General features: G+C 37.0%; 1 protein-coding gene across 12 annotated transcripts in view; it reads left to right on the forward strand.

Annotated features, from left to right (window-relative positions):
* MIA2 (MIA SH3 domain ER export factor 2) overlaps positions 1 to 16,116 on the forward strand; it is a 110,530-nt gene that overhangs the window by 92,310 nt on the left and 2,104 nt on the right. For all 12 annotated transcript variants that reach the window (XM_029236728.1, XM_029236724.1, XM_029236725.1 and 9 more), the window contains 3 exons: positions 9,770 to 9,892; positions 15,055 to 15,113; positions 15,773 to 16,007. In XM_029236728.1, the coding sequence (XP_029092561.1) occupies positions 9,770 to 9,892; positions 15,055 to 15,113; positions 15,773 to 16,007 (417 nt within the window). The remainder of the gene's footprint in view (positions 1 to 9,769; positions 9,893 to 15,054; positions 15,114 to 15,772; positions 16,008 to 16,116) is intronic.

The raw sequence follows: 16,116 nt of genomic DNA on the forward strand, positions 1-16,116 counted from the left end.
AGCTATTTATTTCATTATTTTTAAATTTTTTGATTTTTTTTCCAGTTTTATTGAGATATATAATTGACACACAGCCCTGTGTAAGTTTAAGGTGTACAGCACAATGAGTTGCCTTACACACATCGTGAAATGATTACCTACCATAATAAGTTTAGTGAAATCCATCATCTCATATAGATACAAAATAAAAGAAAAAAAGTTTGGGAATTCCCTGGCGGTCCAGTGGTTAGGACTCGGTGGTTTCATTCCCGGGGCCTGGGTTTGATCCCTGGTCGGGGAACTAAGATACCACAAGCCCCGTGACTCAGCCAAAAAAAAGGAAAAAATTTTTTTTTCCCTTGTGATGGGAACTCTTAGTATTTATTGTCTTAACAATTTTCCTATGTATCATACAGCAGTGTTAACTACGGTCATCATGTTGTACATTACATCCCCAGTACTTATTTATTTTATGACTAGTGGTTTGTACGTTTTGATCCCCTTCACCCAGTTTCCCTTCTCTCTCCCCCACCTCCGGTAACCACAAATCGAATCTCTTTTTCTATGAGTTTGGTTTTTGGTTTTTCAGATTCCACATGTAAGTGTGATCATGCAGGATTTGTATTTCACGTAGCATAATGCCCTCGAGGTCCATTCATGTTTTCACATATGGCAAGATTTCCTTCTTTTTTATGGCTGAATAATATTCCATTGTTTGTATGTGTATATACATTTTCTTTATCCATTCATCCATCAATGAATTCTTAGGTTGTTTCCATGTCTTGGCTATTGTAAATAATGCTGCAGTGAATATGGGGATGCAGATATCTTTTCAAGTTAGTGTTTTTGGGTTTTTTTGGGATAAATACCCAGAAGTGGAATTCCTGGATCATATGGTAGTTCTATTTTTAATTTTTTGAGGAACTTTGATACTGTTTTCTATAGTAACTACACTTCAGGTAGTTATTTTTTGTAAATTGTCTGGACTTATTATATGTAGGAGGGTCAGTCTGTTATGAGCTTACTCTGCCATGCTAGAAATGGAACCTGGTATCCATTATTTTCAGAGCCTAACTGAAAATTCAAAATTGTGAGCTTCTGAATCTGCCATGCTAGAAGTGGAACCTGGTATCCATTATTTTCAAAGTCTAACTGAAAATTCAAAACCGTGAGCTTCTGAATTAATGTCTTCATAGAAGAGATATATATCCATTCGATAGAGAGTGTTTCCAAATAATGTAACTGATCCATTTGGTTTAACACAGGGGCACCTGTGCCAGTGCTAATCTTAATGAAATAGGATAACTCTACAGAAAGAGTAAAGGAATTTTAGAGACTGTCCTATACTTTACGAATGAGTGGGGTTAAGTGACTCCTAAGATTCTACTTGAATTGGAGCAATGCTGATAAATGTATTTAGCTATTAGACCTGTTTTCACCTAGAGTAAAATTATAAAAATATTCTGTGTTTGCCCTCAGTACATCCCTATTTCATCTAAATAGTCACTGAACAGGTTTCTGGGTTGATTCTTTTATTTTGTATTACTCTTAGCTAATTGGTAAATTAGAACACTGAATAAGGAAGGAGGAGACCTAGGTTTTTATCGTAACACTGATGTTAATTTTTTGTATAATCTTGAGTTTTTCATTTTATCTCTCACTGTTTTCTCAGCTCTAAAATGTGGACTTGCATAAAATAAGAGATGGCAATAACCTAATCTCCCCCTACCTACATTTTATATTATGTTGAATTATCAGGACTCATGAAGAGTCCTGCTTTCCAGTAATAATTGTGTCTTTAAGATTTTTCTTAAATTTTAAAATATTTTAGTTTAAAACACTTGTGTTAAAAAATAATGACAACGAGAATAACTAAATTTCTGAATGATGTGGCCTCCGTAGTTGTTTCAGATTTTCTGTAATTTAGTCCTATTAAGCATACTTTGTAAAATTCATATATTCCCTTAACATGTTAGTACCTGGCCAAATTAAAAAATTTTTTCTTTACTTAAGATGAGTAAGCAGAAATAATTTTAAATGATTCTATAATTCCAAGGAATCATTTGTTTTTGCACTGTTAAATACTTCGGGGCGGGGGGAATGTTCTTACCTTATATAGTCAAAAAAGATATACTCTAACTTGTCTTTTTCCTGTATATTATATTTCAGATATTTTTATTACTTAGAGATTTTGTTAACAGTATAGATCTAGTTTCTTCAAGTAATCAACATTTTATTTTCACTACTTATAGCTGCAAATCAATCTTTTAATAGACCAATATAGGTTTTAATCATCTTTTCTTCCAAAATTCTGCAGTGTAATGTATATGTTCATCTAACATTCTTTTATGTGTTTATAATTTAGAGTGCATGTTGTAGAGCAAGAATGGTTCAGGTGAAAAAGTATTTGGACTGGAAATTAAGAAATTTGGTTTCTAATCTTCACTCTTTTTAATCGTTTTATGTGTTTTGAAACTTGTTTTATCTCTTTGGACCTCAGTCCTTATATACAGTGAGAGAGATGAACTGAGTGATCTGTGTAATCTGTTTATCTGAGTAGTAGAAAATTTAGTTAGGTAGGGCTTCCCTGGTGGCACAGTGGTTGAGAGTCCGCCTGCCGATGCAGGGGACATGGGTTCGTGCCCCGGTCCAGGAAGATCCCACATGCTGCGGAGCGGCTGGGCCCATGAGCCATGGCCGCTGAGCCTGCGCGTGCTCTGCAACGGGAGAGGCCACAACAGTGAGAGGCCCGCCTACCAAAAAAAAAAAAAAAGAAAATTTAGTTAGGTATTAATGGTTAATGCTGAATTTGTTAGATAATGTTCAATCTAGTTGGTAGACCAAATAGCGTATTGTAATATGCAATGTTAGTAAAACCAAAGACTATTTACACATTCTTTTCTAAACCTAATTGATGAACACACCTTTTTCAGTTCTTAAAAACTTCTTATTGGGAGATTTCCTGTTCTAGGTCAAGCTACAATTTAATCAAATTGGTAAATGTTGACACCAGTAAGCAGTGATAAGTTATGTTAATACCTAGAGCAACCACCAAAAAAATCCTCAAAAATACTATGGATCAGATAAATCATCATCAGAATAGACATGCTTTTCAAGCCCCAAGGGAACATTTCCCAAGATTGATCATATCCTGTGCCATGAAACAAACCTTAACAAATTTAAAAGAATTGAAATCATATAGTGTGTTCTCTGACATTGGTGGAATCAAGCTAGAAATGAACTATTGATACATGCAATAATTTGAATAGATCTCAAGGGCATTATGTTGACTAAAAAAAAAATCTCAGAAGGTCACATATTATATGATTTCATGTATATAACATCCTTGAAATGACAAAATCATAGAACTAGAAAACAGATTAGTGGATGCCATGAGTTAGGGATGGAAGGGGGAGGAGAGTGGATGTGACTAAAGGGTAGCATGGAGAGATCTTTTTGGTAATGGAATAGTTCTGTATCTTGAGTGTGGTGGTGGTTTCACAAATCTACACATGTGATAAAATGGCAAGAACTATACACGTTAGTCATAGGACCAATGTTAGTTTCCTGGTTATTATATTGCTCTATATTTGTGAAAGATGTAAACATTTGGGGAAACTGGGTAAAGGGTATGCAGGAACTTTCTGTATTATTTTTGCAGCTCTCTGGGAATCTTTATTTTAAAATCAAAAGTTAAAAAAAACCCTTCTTATCTGGATACAGTACACATAGAGTAAAGTGCAGGTGTTTTAAAGCATATTAACCTGATGATTATTTCACAATTTGAGCACACCTATAAACCAGCATTCAGATTAAGGGACAGTTTTCTGATTATTTTTATTCATCTTATGAATTTAGATAGAAATCTTTACATTTAAAGCAGAAAAAAGTTCTTGATAAATAATATAAATAAGTTAATATTCACATATCATAAGTAATCAGAATTAGAATTTTAACAGGAAAATGTTCTGGAAATAACAAGCCCATTATAAATTCTTAATAAATATTGGACTGCAACAAAAATTTAATCAGTGTGACTTACCTTGCTCAGTGTTTCATTCCGTAAGAAGTGGAACTTTATTCTGTGCGGTTCTCATCCTGTTGAAGTTCAGGAGTAGAAAAGCAAACACATGAAAGTGCTTTTTAAAACCTCTCTTTGAATCACAGTAGCTAACATTTGATTGGCAAAGCAAGTCACATGACAGAATTTGGAACCATTGGGCAGGATATATATTCTACCTCTTAAGAACAAGGATACAAGGAAGGGTGAAGAATTGAGGTAATGAATGCAGTCTACCCAGAGGGGTTATACTTTTATAATGTGTTTTCACTTATTATATAACTATCTTTTAAAAACTATATTGGGGTAACATAATTTCTTAGATTTTAAAATTACCTTTTGGAAGAAAGGAATATATGATTTTTCTGTTTAGTTCCACTTAAGTAATTGCCTTGTTTTCTTTGTACTTGCTCTTATTTACAAAGCTGTGCATAGTAAGCAATCTTGAAGAGTAATAATTTAAGCAAGTTTTTAGAAAGTCTTAAAATACGATCTCTTAACTCCCATATTTAGTAGTTACTAATACATTTTAAGAGGCATGCATATCAAAATATTCTTATGCTTTTTATAAACTGTAATTAGTAACTATGTTTCAACAATACTAGTAACAAATAATTCAAATAAGAAAAGTAATGCTAGAATTTAAAGGATAGTTTTTTGACTGTCAGGGTATGAATCTGCAGGATTCTTGGCTTTTAGTCTCTTAACTGATTCTTGAGAATTATATCTACAAATAATATGTAGTGCGGGTATTAATCAGAGTAATATATTCATGAATCTAACAAGAAAGGTAGTAATTGTGTCTAAGTTCATGTAAATACTTTATTTTGTTAGAATTTTAAGTTTAAAAAAAAGTAAGAAAACCACAGATACTTTAATGAAAAAAGTTTCAGTTTTTATCATTTTTTCACCCTTTGGTATTCTTGACCTCTCAGTGCCCCTCTTGATCTTTCAGTGCTCTGACTTCAGTGTCCTTCTGTTCCTCTATCTAGCCTCACAGCCTCCTTTTCTAGGAATAGAGAAGTAATAGAGAAGAATGAGAATCTTAATTCTCAGCAGATCTTGTGCTACTTAATGTAGAGAGATATGCATTAAAGGTGAATTATGTCACTTCCCCTCCTTGTACTTTTTTTTAAATAAATAAATAAATAAATAAATTTATTTATTTATTTTTGGCTGCATTGGGTCTTCATTGTTGCATGTGGGCTTTCTCTAGTTGTGGCCAGCGGGGGCTACTGTTCTTTGCAGTGCGTGGCCTTCTCATTGCGGTGGCTTTTCTTGTTGAGGAGCACAGGCTCTAGCCACATAGGCTTCAGTAGTTGTGGCACGTGGGCTCAGTAGTTGTGGCGTACGGGCTTAGTTGCTCTGCGGCATGTGGTATCTTCCTGGTCCAGGGATTGAACCCGTGTCCCCTGCATTGGCAGGCGGATTCTTAACCACTGCGCCACAAGGGAAGTCCCTGCATCAAGTTTCTTGATACGCAAGATCATTAACTTGGGATAGGAGAGGAGGGGATTGTCAGAGATTTGGAGGGAGAAAAAGGTACAGAGTAGCCATTTAGGAGAGTGAAGCTGCTTAAATGTCAGTGAAATGTGGTATGATTACAGGGCAATGTTGAATATCTACTTGAAGCTATGGTCCTAGATTTGAAAGAGACTAGTCAATACTATGTTTTAATATAGTTTATAATCATAAAAAATTTAATTTATCATTACAGTTACTTTGGGGTGCTTACTTTGTGCCAGATGTTATGTTAAGTGCTTTATATTAATCATTTGAAGAATCTTAAGAGTGTTATTCCCATTTTACAGATTAAGAAACAAAAACATAGATAATATAGCAAAATACTGTATATCACCTCCCAGAATTTACATATTAATATGTTTCATATATATATATATATATATGTGTGTGTGTGTAGCTGTGTGTGTGTGTGTGTGTGTGTGTGTGTGTGAGAGAGAGAGAGGGAGGGAGACGGGGAGAGAGAGGATGGGTACATAAAACATAAAAATAAATAGCACACTATATCAGTTGAAGTCTATTCTGTTTCCTTTCCGAAGGTCATTACGTTCCCTCTTTCCCAGAGGCAACCACTCATGAGTTTAATGTGTGTAAAGTTACAGTCTATATATGATTTTTTTAAAAAGTATTTTTCTATTTTATCAAGTTTTTATCAGCATATATTCTTGAATTCTTTCCATTTTAATATAAAGTTTATTATTTTAATTGCTGTATAAATAAATATATGAATATACCACAATATATTTATCCAGTCTTATCCAGTCTCCTCTGATGAACATATACGGTGTTTCCAGTGTTTCACCATTACTAACAATGCTGCAATTAACACTTTTTGTTTTACACATGTGTTCTTTAGAGATGAGTCCAGTTAATGAAATTGCTGGGAAGTAAGATATGTGTAGTTTCGGTTTTAATGAATGTTGCCCTTTGGCCTCAAGAGTAGTTATGTGTGAAGAATTTGAGAGTAGCTATTTCTTCAATACCTAATGTAAAACTTTTTTGAATATTTCCAGCCACATGAGTTAAAAGTTTTCTCATTTTTCTTTCTTTGATTATTTTTTGTAGTTCTTTTATTATTAGTAAGCTTGAGCCTCTTTTCATATTTATTGATCATTTGTATTTCCTCCTGTAAATTGCCTGATCCATTTCCCTCTTGCTTAATAGGAATTCTTAGTATCCTTTGGATACTAATCTTTTATATTTTGCAAATATTTTCTTAGTTTATTATTATGTATGTTATTGTTATACATCAAAAAACAGTTTTCAAATTTTGTTATAGGTAAGTTAATTTATTTTTATGGAATTTTTGTTTTCTTTACGACTTATCTTTAGATTAAAAAAATATTCTCTGTTTTCTTCTAAATATTTAAAATTTTCTTTTGATTTTTAAGCCTTTAGTCTGGATTTTATTTTTGTTTTAATGTTTAGTTGGAGAGTTATTTTTTTCCCCATTGGATAGACAGTTGTTTTAATACTGTATATTGGTATATCAATTTGAAATATCACTTTTATCTTAAATGTCCATATTTGCATAGGTCTGTTTCTTAGACATTTTCTCTGTACCATCGGTCTCTTTATTCCAGAGCCATAACCTATCCATATCAATGCTTTTATCAACTACTTCCTGGAAATTTTGCTTTCCATTCCTTTTAAATTCCTTAATCATTAGATTAAGCTATTTCTTCACATTCTATGTGAAGATGCTTATTGTACTTGATTAGCAAACAGTGTTGAATTAAAAAAAAATTCAAACCCTTTATCCATCTTTATAATTCTCTTCTCAACCATGCTGATGTTCTTGTTATGTGATAGACCCCCAAATTATTAAATAGTTACCCAAGGAACTATTGCAATCCAAGACTTGTTTTGGAATGAAAAGAGATGAATAACACTTTTGTTTGAACTAGACATCTTGAATTTTTTCCTGATTTTTAGTTTACGAAATTGCTTCACAATGCACTGTACATTCCTTCCCACTCTTTTATTCATTTTTTCTCTGATTCTTTTCCTTCTCCCATTATTTCTTTTTAATCAGCTCTTTTCTTAGAAGGGTGGTAGGAAACAAAGGTAAAAAGGCAAAAAAGAAGGGAACCATTCATGTCCTTATTTGTATTTTAGTCTTTGATTAGTCATATGCTTTCTACATAGTTTTATCTTATTACATTAAATGTGTGTGTGTGTGTGTACATGTACATATACATGTATATATGTATTTGAATTTGACCAGAATACCATTGTTTACTTGTTCATCCTTCCTTATTTTTCTTTCAGGGCAAGCTTTACCTTCTCTGTGATATCATTTCTGACTCCTCTAATCAGAATTAGATAGGCCATCTCTCATATTATTTGTATGCCCTTTTATTTAAGGCATTAATTTATTTGTTTCTGTCACCATAAGGGCACAGACTGTATCAAAACCAACTTTGTATCACTAATGCCTGGCACATAATAGGAGCTGGTAGATTTAATTATCCCAGAGGAGGGCAATGTGGACATATGATTGATAAAATAGAATACTTGTAGCAAAATTTTGTATTTCTGAGGTTATTGATATTGTGGGGATGTATTTTAGAAGCAAAATAATGATATGGTATCTTGAGAGCTGATTGAGAAAGAGTTGGGAAGTTTTCAGGTTTCCCCATCTTATCCTTATCCCCTTGCCCAGCTCTGCCATTTAATTAATCCCATGTTTAAAGTAGAAAGGGAAAATTCAGTTTAGATCTCAGTGGTTGTTACTGGCCTTTTCTTCCACTGGGCTAATTCATTCAGACCACTGAGACAGCTCTGAAAGGGGGAGGAAATGAGCCTTCAAGACTATCTGGATCTTGCTCTTCTAAGTCACATCCCTTGACCCTTGAGAGCTCATTAAATATAATTCTCTTCATTGACTCTAGTTGTTGCCAGGTGGTATCCTTCGCTTTGTGTTGGAAAGATGTGTCAATAAGGTCCCATGTGGCTGAGTCAGATGACAAGTGACATATCCAACATTGTATGGAGTTCACATTATGAACCACAGCCTGAGACAGTCATGGAAGGTAGTTTGAGGCCATTTGTCTGTATCTATTAGGGTGGGGGAGAGTCACACAGTTTATCCCCTTTGTCCTTTGCCATATTTTTGGAGATTGGCAAATGCCTACTTAATCTATCAAAGTCTACCATCACCTATCGGAGATGAGATAGACTACCTATACTTTTTCAAGAGTGATGAGTTCCACAAAGACCCATGAATTATTACCATTTTGTCATTGTAAATGACAAAGGAGGCTGGCTGTAGAAGCACCTCAGAGTCTGTGCCTAAATTTGTGTCTCTCCAGATATCCTTAATCTGAGTATTGTGAACCTTCCATTCCTCTTTTGAGTCAGAGATCTTTCCCTTTAGTCTTGGAGGGATGCTAAATTCCAAAATGTTGAAGTTACTGAAAATTTGATTACTTGATGACCTCAATGATAACTCTTTCTGCTTTGGTGACCATTTCTTTTATCGTTGTCAGTTCTGCTAAATTTCTTGCTATGTTTACAGCATATTCTGTTTTTTCTTTCTTTGCTAGTAGCTAGCTTCTCAAAGCCTTTTTTGATATATTGATGTATCTGCTTCCTTCCACTGTTATTAAAATTGAAAGTTAATATATGTAACTAAATTCTATTCATATATTCTAATTTACACATAATAATGGAATCTGTCAAACTCCAGGGTAGCATTTATACTTGTTTTTACTGCAAAAGCAAAGTTATTGCCTTTAGTAAAGTGTGTAATTTTCCTAAAATTGTCCACTGTTATCTACCCAGAATATATGTCAGTCTTTTATTTATTTTAAAATTTATTTATTTATTTTTGGCTGCGTTGGGTCCTTGTTGCTGCACGCTGGCTTTCTCTAGTTGTGGCGAGTGGGGGCTACTCTTGGTTGCGGTGCACGGGCTTCTCATTGCTGTGGCTTCTCTTGTTGCAGAGCACGGGCTCTAGGCGTGCAGGCCTCAGTAGTTGTGGCTCACGGGCTTAGTTGCTCCGCGGCATGTGGGATCTTCCCAGACCAGTGCTCAAGCCCGTGTCCCGGGCATTGGCAGGCGGATTCTTAACCATTACACCACCAGGGAAGTCCCTGTGTCAGTCTTTTAGAAAGCAAGAAAAATATCTACATTCATTATATGAAACTTAAGGAAACTCGATTTATTTTTATCGTAATGAAGATATTTTAAAAACGTGTTTTCTAGGCCAACCGTATCCTGATCCAGTTCTTCCTCCACAAAGGCAAGACAGAATTTATTCTAATTCTGGTAGACTTTCTGGACCAGCAGAACTCAGAAGTTTTAATATGCCATCTTTGGATAAAACGGGTAAGAAATACTTGTGTGTATGTGTTTTTTAATAATGGTGGCATACTAAAGAATGGGAAGCTGCATAAAGGACTAATATAATTGTGATCTCTGCTTAGCTCTTAAGGCCACAGTCTCTTTCCTGAGAACTTCCTGGTTTTATGTTTCTTGTTATTTTGTACACATCCATGGCGTCTGCACATATGTTGGTGGTTGGTTTGGGCACCACTGTAATGAGTTTACTATATGAACCCAAGATGGTAAATTTTACTGTGTTCTGTGATTAATTTTCTAGTTTTTCCAGTCCACTGACATATATCCTGTTTAGTAATTAGGGAAATTAGGCTGGTGTGAATGGATATGTTACAGTCTACCAGAAAAATAATTTGAGTGCATACTCTGTTGATGGGTTAATCAATTACCTTGTTTAAACCTTTCATGCTTAGGTAGATTTAAATTTTACTGAGCAATCAGCTATTTGTCAGGGGCTCTTTTTCTTAAACCACTTCACAGCAGCCCATTGAAGTTGGGAAATATATATATCCAGTGAATCTGTTAGAAGTACATAACATTAAGGAAATAAAAAGATTAAAAGTAAGTGGAAAATTAAAATTTATGAGTTGAAGGTTTCTTCAGGAAAGGGTATATATTTTAGGGGAGGCATTTATCCAGTTGAAACATGTATTATTTTAGAAACTCATTCTTCTCTGAATAATAAGGCAAAAAAGCAGACCTGTGGCCTGTTTTTCTGTTATTATAATTAAGTTAATTATTTCTAATTGTTTGGCTTTTGAAATTGTTTTCCCTCCTTAATTCAAGCTTAATGGAATGAAAGTACATGTATGATTGAACATCTGTTTCTAAACTAATGCTATTTAAAATTTTTCACATGTCCATTTTTTTTTGTAATAGAACAGTATCCAATTTAGCAAATAATTTTAAAGTGCTTTCTGTTTGGAAGGTAGCCTGCATGACATGGTAGATAATATAATTACAGTAAAGTATAGTTTTTAGCTGTAAGAAGCTAATAATTAAATAGGAGAGAAGGACAAATATATATGCTTAACTAATACTGGTTAGAATAGTAAGTCCTATGAGAGAATATGTTATGTTCACAGAAAGGGAGAGCTCCCATATAGTTGAAGGATAAAGGAAAACTCCATGAAGGAGGTGGCATTTGAGCTGCTTTTGAGGGAATTTGAAAAATTAGTTAAGAGGTAAGGGTCTGTGCTAGTAATAATGAACAGTATAAGCAAAAACAAAAGAGCATGAGTTATTGATGGAGAATGGCTGTAAAACTGAGCTATTAATCCCCTGATACAAGATCTTAAGAGGGTTAAATGAGTTAATGTGTGTTGGAAGTATTTTGTAAATAGAAAAATTTCTGTATATGTAATATGTTATTATTGGTTTATCAGTTTATGGTATTTACATGAAGGAGAGTGGTGAGAGATAGGTTGATACATTAACTTATTAGCACTAGTGCTCAGTAAATGTTTATTGAATGAAATGAATTATCTCATTTAATCTTCACAATGAACCTATAAAGTAGATGCTATTATCCTGATTTTACAGATGAAGAAACCAAAGCTCAAAAAGGTGCTCACGGTCTCAGGTAGGAGGTATTAGAGCCAGGATTTGATCCCATGTCTGTATGACTCCAGAGCCATTGTCTTGATCCCTATACTGAAATGAGAGGGTAGTGGATCAATTTAGTGCATCAACCCTGCCATTGATGCACTAAATACCTATAGAACGCTTACTGTATGATAGGCACTATGGTAGCTGCTGTATTTCAGTGGTGAATAGGTCAGCGTTCCTTATACCTTGAGGTATAGTAAAGATCTGTAGGCAGTTGCACTATATAGTGACAAAAGTAATGAGTGCAAAATGTTATGGGAGCATATGGGCCACTAGCCAGTAACCCAGATGGGAGGTAGTGGTATTTTTGTTTTTTTATAAATTTATTTTATTTATTTTTTGGCTGTGTTGGGTCTTCGCTGCTGCACACGGGCTTTTCTCTAGTTGCGCGAGCGGGGGCTACTTTTCGTTGCAGTGTGTGGGCTTCTCATTGTGGTGGCTTCTTGTTGCAGAACGTGGGCTCTAGGCGTGTGGGCTTCAGTAGTTGTGGCATGTAGGCTCAGTAGTTGTGGCTCACGGGCTCTAGAGCACAGGCTCAGTAGTTGTGGCACACGGGCTTAGTTGCTCCGCAGCATGTGGGATCTTCCCAGACCAGGGATGGAACCCGTGTCTCATGCATTGGCAGGCGGATTCTCAACCACTGCACCACCAGGGAAGCCCTAGGTGGCGGTATTTTGAATGTGGGATTGTCAAGAAAATCTTTTTGGAGGAAGTGACGTATAAGCTGAGAATTAAAGGAGAAATTAGCTGGGCCAAAGTGATGTTGATAATGTTTTGGGAGGAAAGAATAGCATCTTTAAAGACTTAGAATTAAGAATGCCTCTTAAATTATGGCTGCAACATGGAGTGGAAGGTGCATGTCAGGGAATATTGAAACAAGTAGTGAAGAGGTAAGCAGTGCATAAAGTTTTCAAGGACCTGCAAACCTGTTCAGAAATATTGGACTTATTTGCAGGATAATAGGAACATATTAAAGGACTTTAAACAGAGAAATAATCAGATCAGATCTGCATTTTAGAGAAATTGCTCTGGTTACATTATGGGGAATAGATTGGAGGGTGCGGTTAAAGGTTGGAAGGAGGGTAACTTTTTTTTTTTTTTTTTTTGCTCGGTACGCGGGCCTCTCACTGCTGTGGCCTCTCCCGTTGCGGAGCACAGGCTCCGGACGCGCAGGCTCAGCGGCCATGGCTCACGGGCCCCGCCGCTCCGCGGCATGCAGGATCCTCCCGGACCGGGGCACGAACCCGTGTCCCCTGCATCGGCAGGCAGACTGTCAACCACTGCACCACCAGGGAAGCCCAGGAGGGTAACTTTTTAGGGGACTGTGACAAGTCTACAGGGTTGATGGTGGTGACTTAGCAGAGCAGATAGATGTGAACAGACACAGAAAAGATAGAATTGGGAGGACTTAAGATTGAAGGCATGTGGTAGTGAGGGAGGAGGAGGAGTCTTGGCTGATGCTCAGGTTCTTGGCTAGGGCACTTGGACCATTCATTGTTCGGAGACAAGGAACAAGGAGCAGCAGAACATTTGACAGGAATGATTATAAGTTACATTTTGAACTTACAGACTTAGCTGCACCTGTGATACACCTGCACTACTATTCAAGTAGGCATTTCAAGCTCTGAAGTCCTGGGGGAAATATCTAGATCTGAATTATACGTCTGGAAGTCTGTAGTCATATACATCAAATTAAAGCTGTAGGAGTGGATGAGATTTCTCAAGGCAAGAATGAGAAGAAAGTAGGGCTGAGGGTGGAACTCTGAGGAGACACCACTGAGGAGTAGTGGAGCCCACCGAGGGGACTGAGAAGGAGCAGCTAGAAAGGAGAGGTAGAGAGGGTGCCATCCCAGTAGTTGAAGGCTGAGAGGACTTAAAGAGGGAGGGAGTAGTCAACGATGGTGAGAAATAAAATTAAATGAGGGGGCTTCCCTGGTGGCGCAGTGGTCGAGAGTCCGCCTGCCGATGCAGGGGACACGGGTTCGTGCCCCGGTCCGGGAAGATCCCACATGCCGCGGAGTGGCTGGGCCTGTGAGCCATGGCCGCTGAGCCTGCACGTCCGGAGCCTGTGCTCCGCAACGGGAGAGGCCACAACAGTGAGAGGCCCGCGTAGAGCAAAAAAACAAACAAACAAACAAATTAAATGAGGACTAAAAGTTTTATTTTAATTTAGCAAAAAAAGAGACTTTTCTATCTTGGGGGAAGTAACTTCAGTGGAGCAGTGGATGTTGCACCTAGATTGCACTACGGTGAGGACAAAATGGGAGGCATTCTGAATAATATATATAGAACAGTTTTTCACTGTGAAGGGGAGAGCTAGCTGTAAGGGGGTGCTTCTCTTTTTCTGTCTTATTTTAAAATAGTAGTTGGGAGAGACCTGCTGATAGGATGGGTCTAGCCGAAAGGGTGGAGGGAGGCAACAGAGAGAGGAAGATCCCTGTGGAAGCTGGAGGAGGGGGACTCTGAGTACAGAATCAGGGTCTTAGATTGTCTAGAAGAATCCTTTCCCATGATAATAGGAAGTAAGATCATAGGAATATAGTGGCTGATACATTGATATGTTTGACTACAAAAAGTTAAGGGAGTTTCTAAGTGACTGGTGTAGTAGGTTTGAGGAGAATGGAGGTTTCAAATTGAAGGGAAAACTGGCTTAGAAGATGCAGAAGGAAGGCTAGGCAATAGGCAGCTGGAAATGTGGCTGGAGGTCTGCCAGCCTGGAGTGGAGACAGTCTACATGGCTCTGTGGTGTAGTTTACCCCCCACAAGTGCTAAGTGGCTCAGGTATAGGCAGAGTGGAAGTAGAGAGTTGAATTAATCCAGGGCTGAATGTTGTCAAGCACATGTGAAAAATGGCCAATAGGATAAGGACGCTAGTGATGGGCTGTTAGTGATGGAGTTTGAAGTCTGTTAATTAGGGAAGGAAATGAAGAAAGGAGGAAACTGAGAGATCAGAGGACTGGAAGCTTCAGTGAAATCCAAGGACAGGTATAGCGGGAGTAACTAAATGAGAAGGCTAGGAGAGGTAGGTGGTCGTGGTCGGAGAGAGGGTTGTTTGAATTTATGTTCTTAGAGCCTGAGCAGTTCTTGATGATAAAGTCCAGAACCATTTATTTTGAAACAGTGGCTAATCCAATTGTTAGTCTGTGTTACATGATGGAGGAATAAGGAAGGAAAGATGAGAGGGAAGAAGGGAGGAAGAAAGGAAAGGAAAGAAGTAAGGCGGGAGAAAAATGAAGGAAGAAAGGAAACAAGGAAGGCAGGAGAAATATGAAGGAAGGAGGGAGGGAGAGGGATGCTACCTCCTGGAAGCTTCCTTAATGATGCTCCTTTCAGGATTGCCTAGGCACAGGATAGGGAAACCACAGTCACATGCCTTTGCAGAACTCGTGAGTCTGCCAAAATTTCCAGGGACCTCAAGCTGTTCTTGTGGCCCTAATACAGGATGCTGGTGTCAAGCTGGTTGTCAGTGTCCTTTGTGATCTCTTGATCTAAGAATGGAGCGATAAATCATGTGTTTTTCACGGTTTAACTTTTATGTCTAGATGGGCCAGTGTCTTCAGAAATGGAATCCGGTAGAAATGATAGCAAAGATGATCTTGGAGTAAGTATTGAAAGTGGAATTTTATCCATGTATTCAGGATCTTTCTAATCTCTTGGTTTACTAGAATAGAAATTTAGCTAGCCATCTAGTTTTTGATTAAAAGCTGCTTTTTTCTTTTCCACAAATATACTTCGTACTTAACATTATAGCTGTTTCCTTTCTGGATTGTACCCTATGGTGATAAAGTACAAGGTACAGACTTGAGGTTTGATTTAGTTTATATAGTTAAACAAGAACTTGAATTTTCCCCCTTGGATTTTTATCTTAATGTTTTAAAGTATGTTTTCTGTTTACTGCGCTTACAGTCTTGGTTTTTGGTCACCTTGGAAATATTAACATAAGCATCATTTCTTTTTCTCAGTATATGCTTGATAAAAGAAATGTATATTTTGGTACTCTTGGACTATTCTTATGTTTTATCTTTAGCCAGATTATTACTTTGTTGGTTAAAGCTGTTTTCTGTTGAGTTAATAAAATATTCATGATAGCTAAAATTCATCTGATGTAGAAAACCGAATATTTCTCTGGAGCCTTTTAGGATATCATAGACTGCTTTCTGCCTAGGTGCCTAGATGCTTTCTTCTAAGCCTAAGCTTTTCAGGAAAACTATTGCAAATTTTGCTGTTGTTTAATGACTGCCATTTGTCAATTTGCTGTAGAATTTAAACGTGCCTGATTCATCTCATCCCATTGAAAATGAAGCACCTGGCCCTGGCTTGGTTCCCCCACCTCACCCTCCAATCAGAGGCCCATTGTTTCCAATGGGTACAAGGGGCCCTTTCATTAGAAGGGGTCCTCCTTTTCCTCCACCTCCTCCAGGAAGCATGTACGGCGCTTCCCGCGATTATTTTCCACCAAGGGATTTCCCTGGCCCAGCACCTCCTCTATTTGCAAGTATGCTTTTTTTTTAAGCTTAATATATGTCTTATAGAGTAGATCAGAAATATTAATTTTACTTTCTATTCATGTAGTAATACAGTGGAGGAAAATTTTTCTCAGCTTC

Source organism: Monodon monoceros, unplaced genomic scaffold, assembly GCF_005190385.1.
Source record: "Monodon monoceros isolate NGI ecotype Baffin Bay Population unplaced genomic scaffold, NGI_Narwhal_1 Super_Scaffold_21, whole genome shotgun sequence".
Lineage (NCBI taxonomy): Eukaryota > Metazoa > Chordata > Mammalia > Artiodactyla > Monodontidae > Monodon > Monodon monoceros.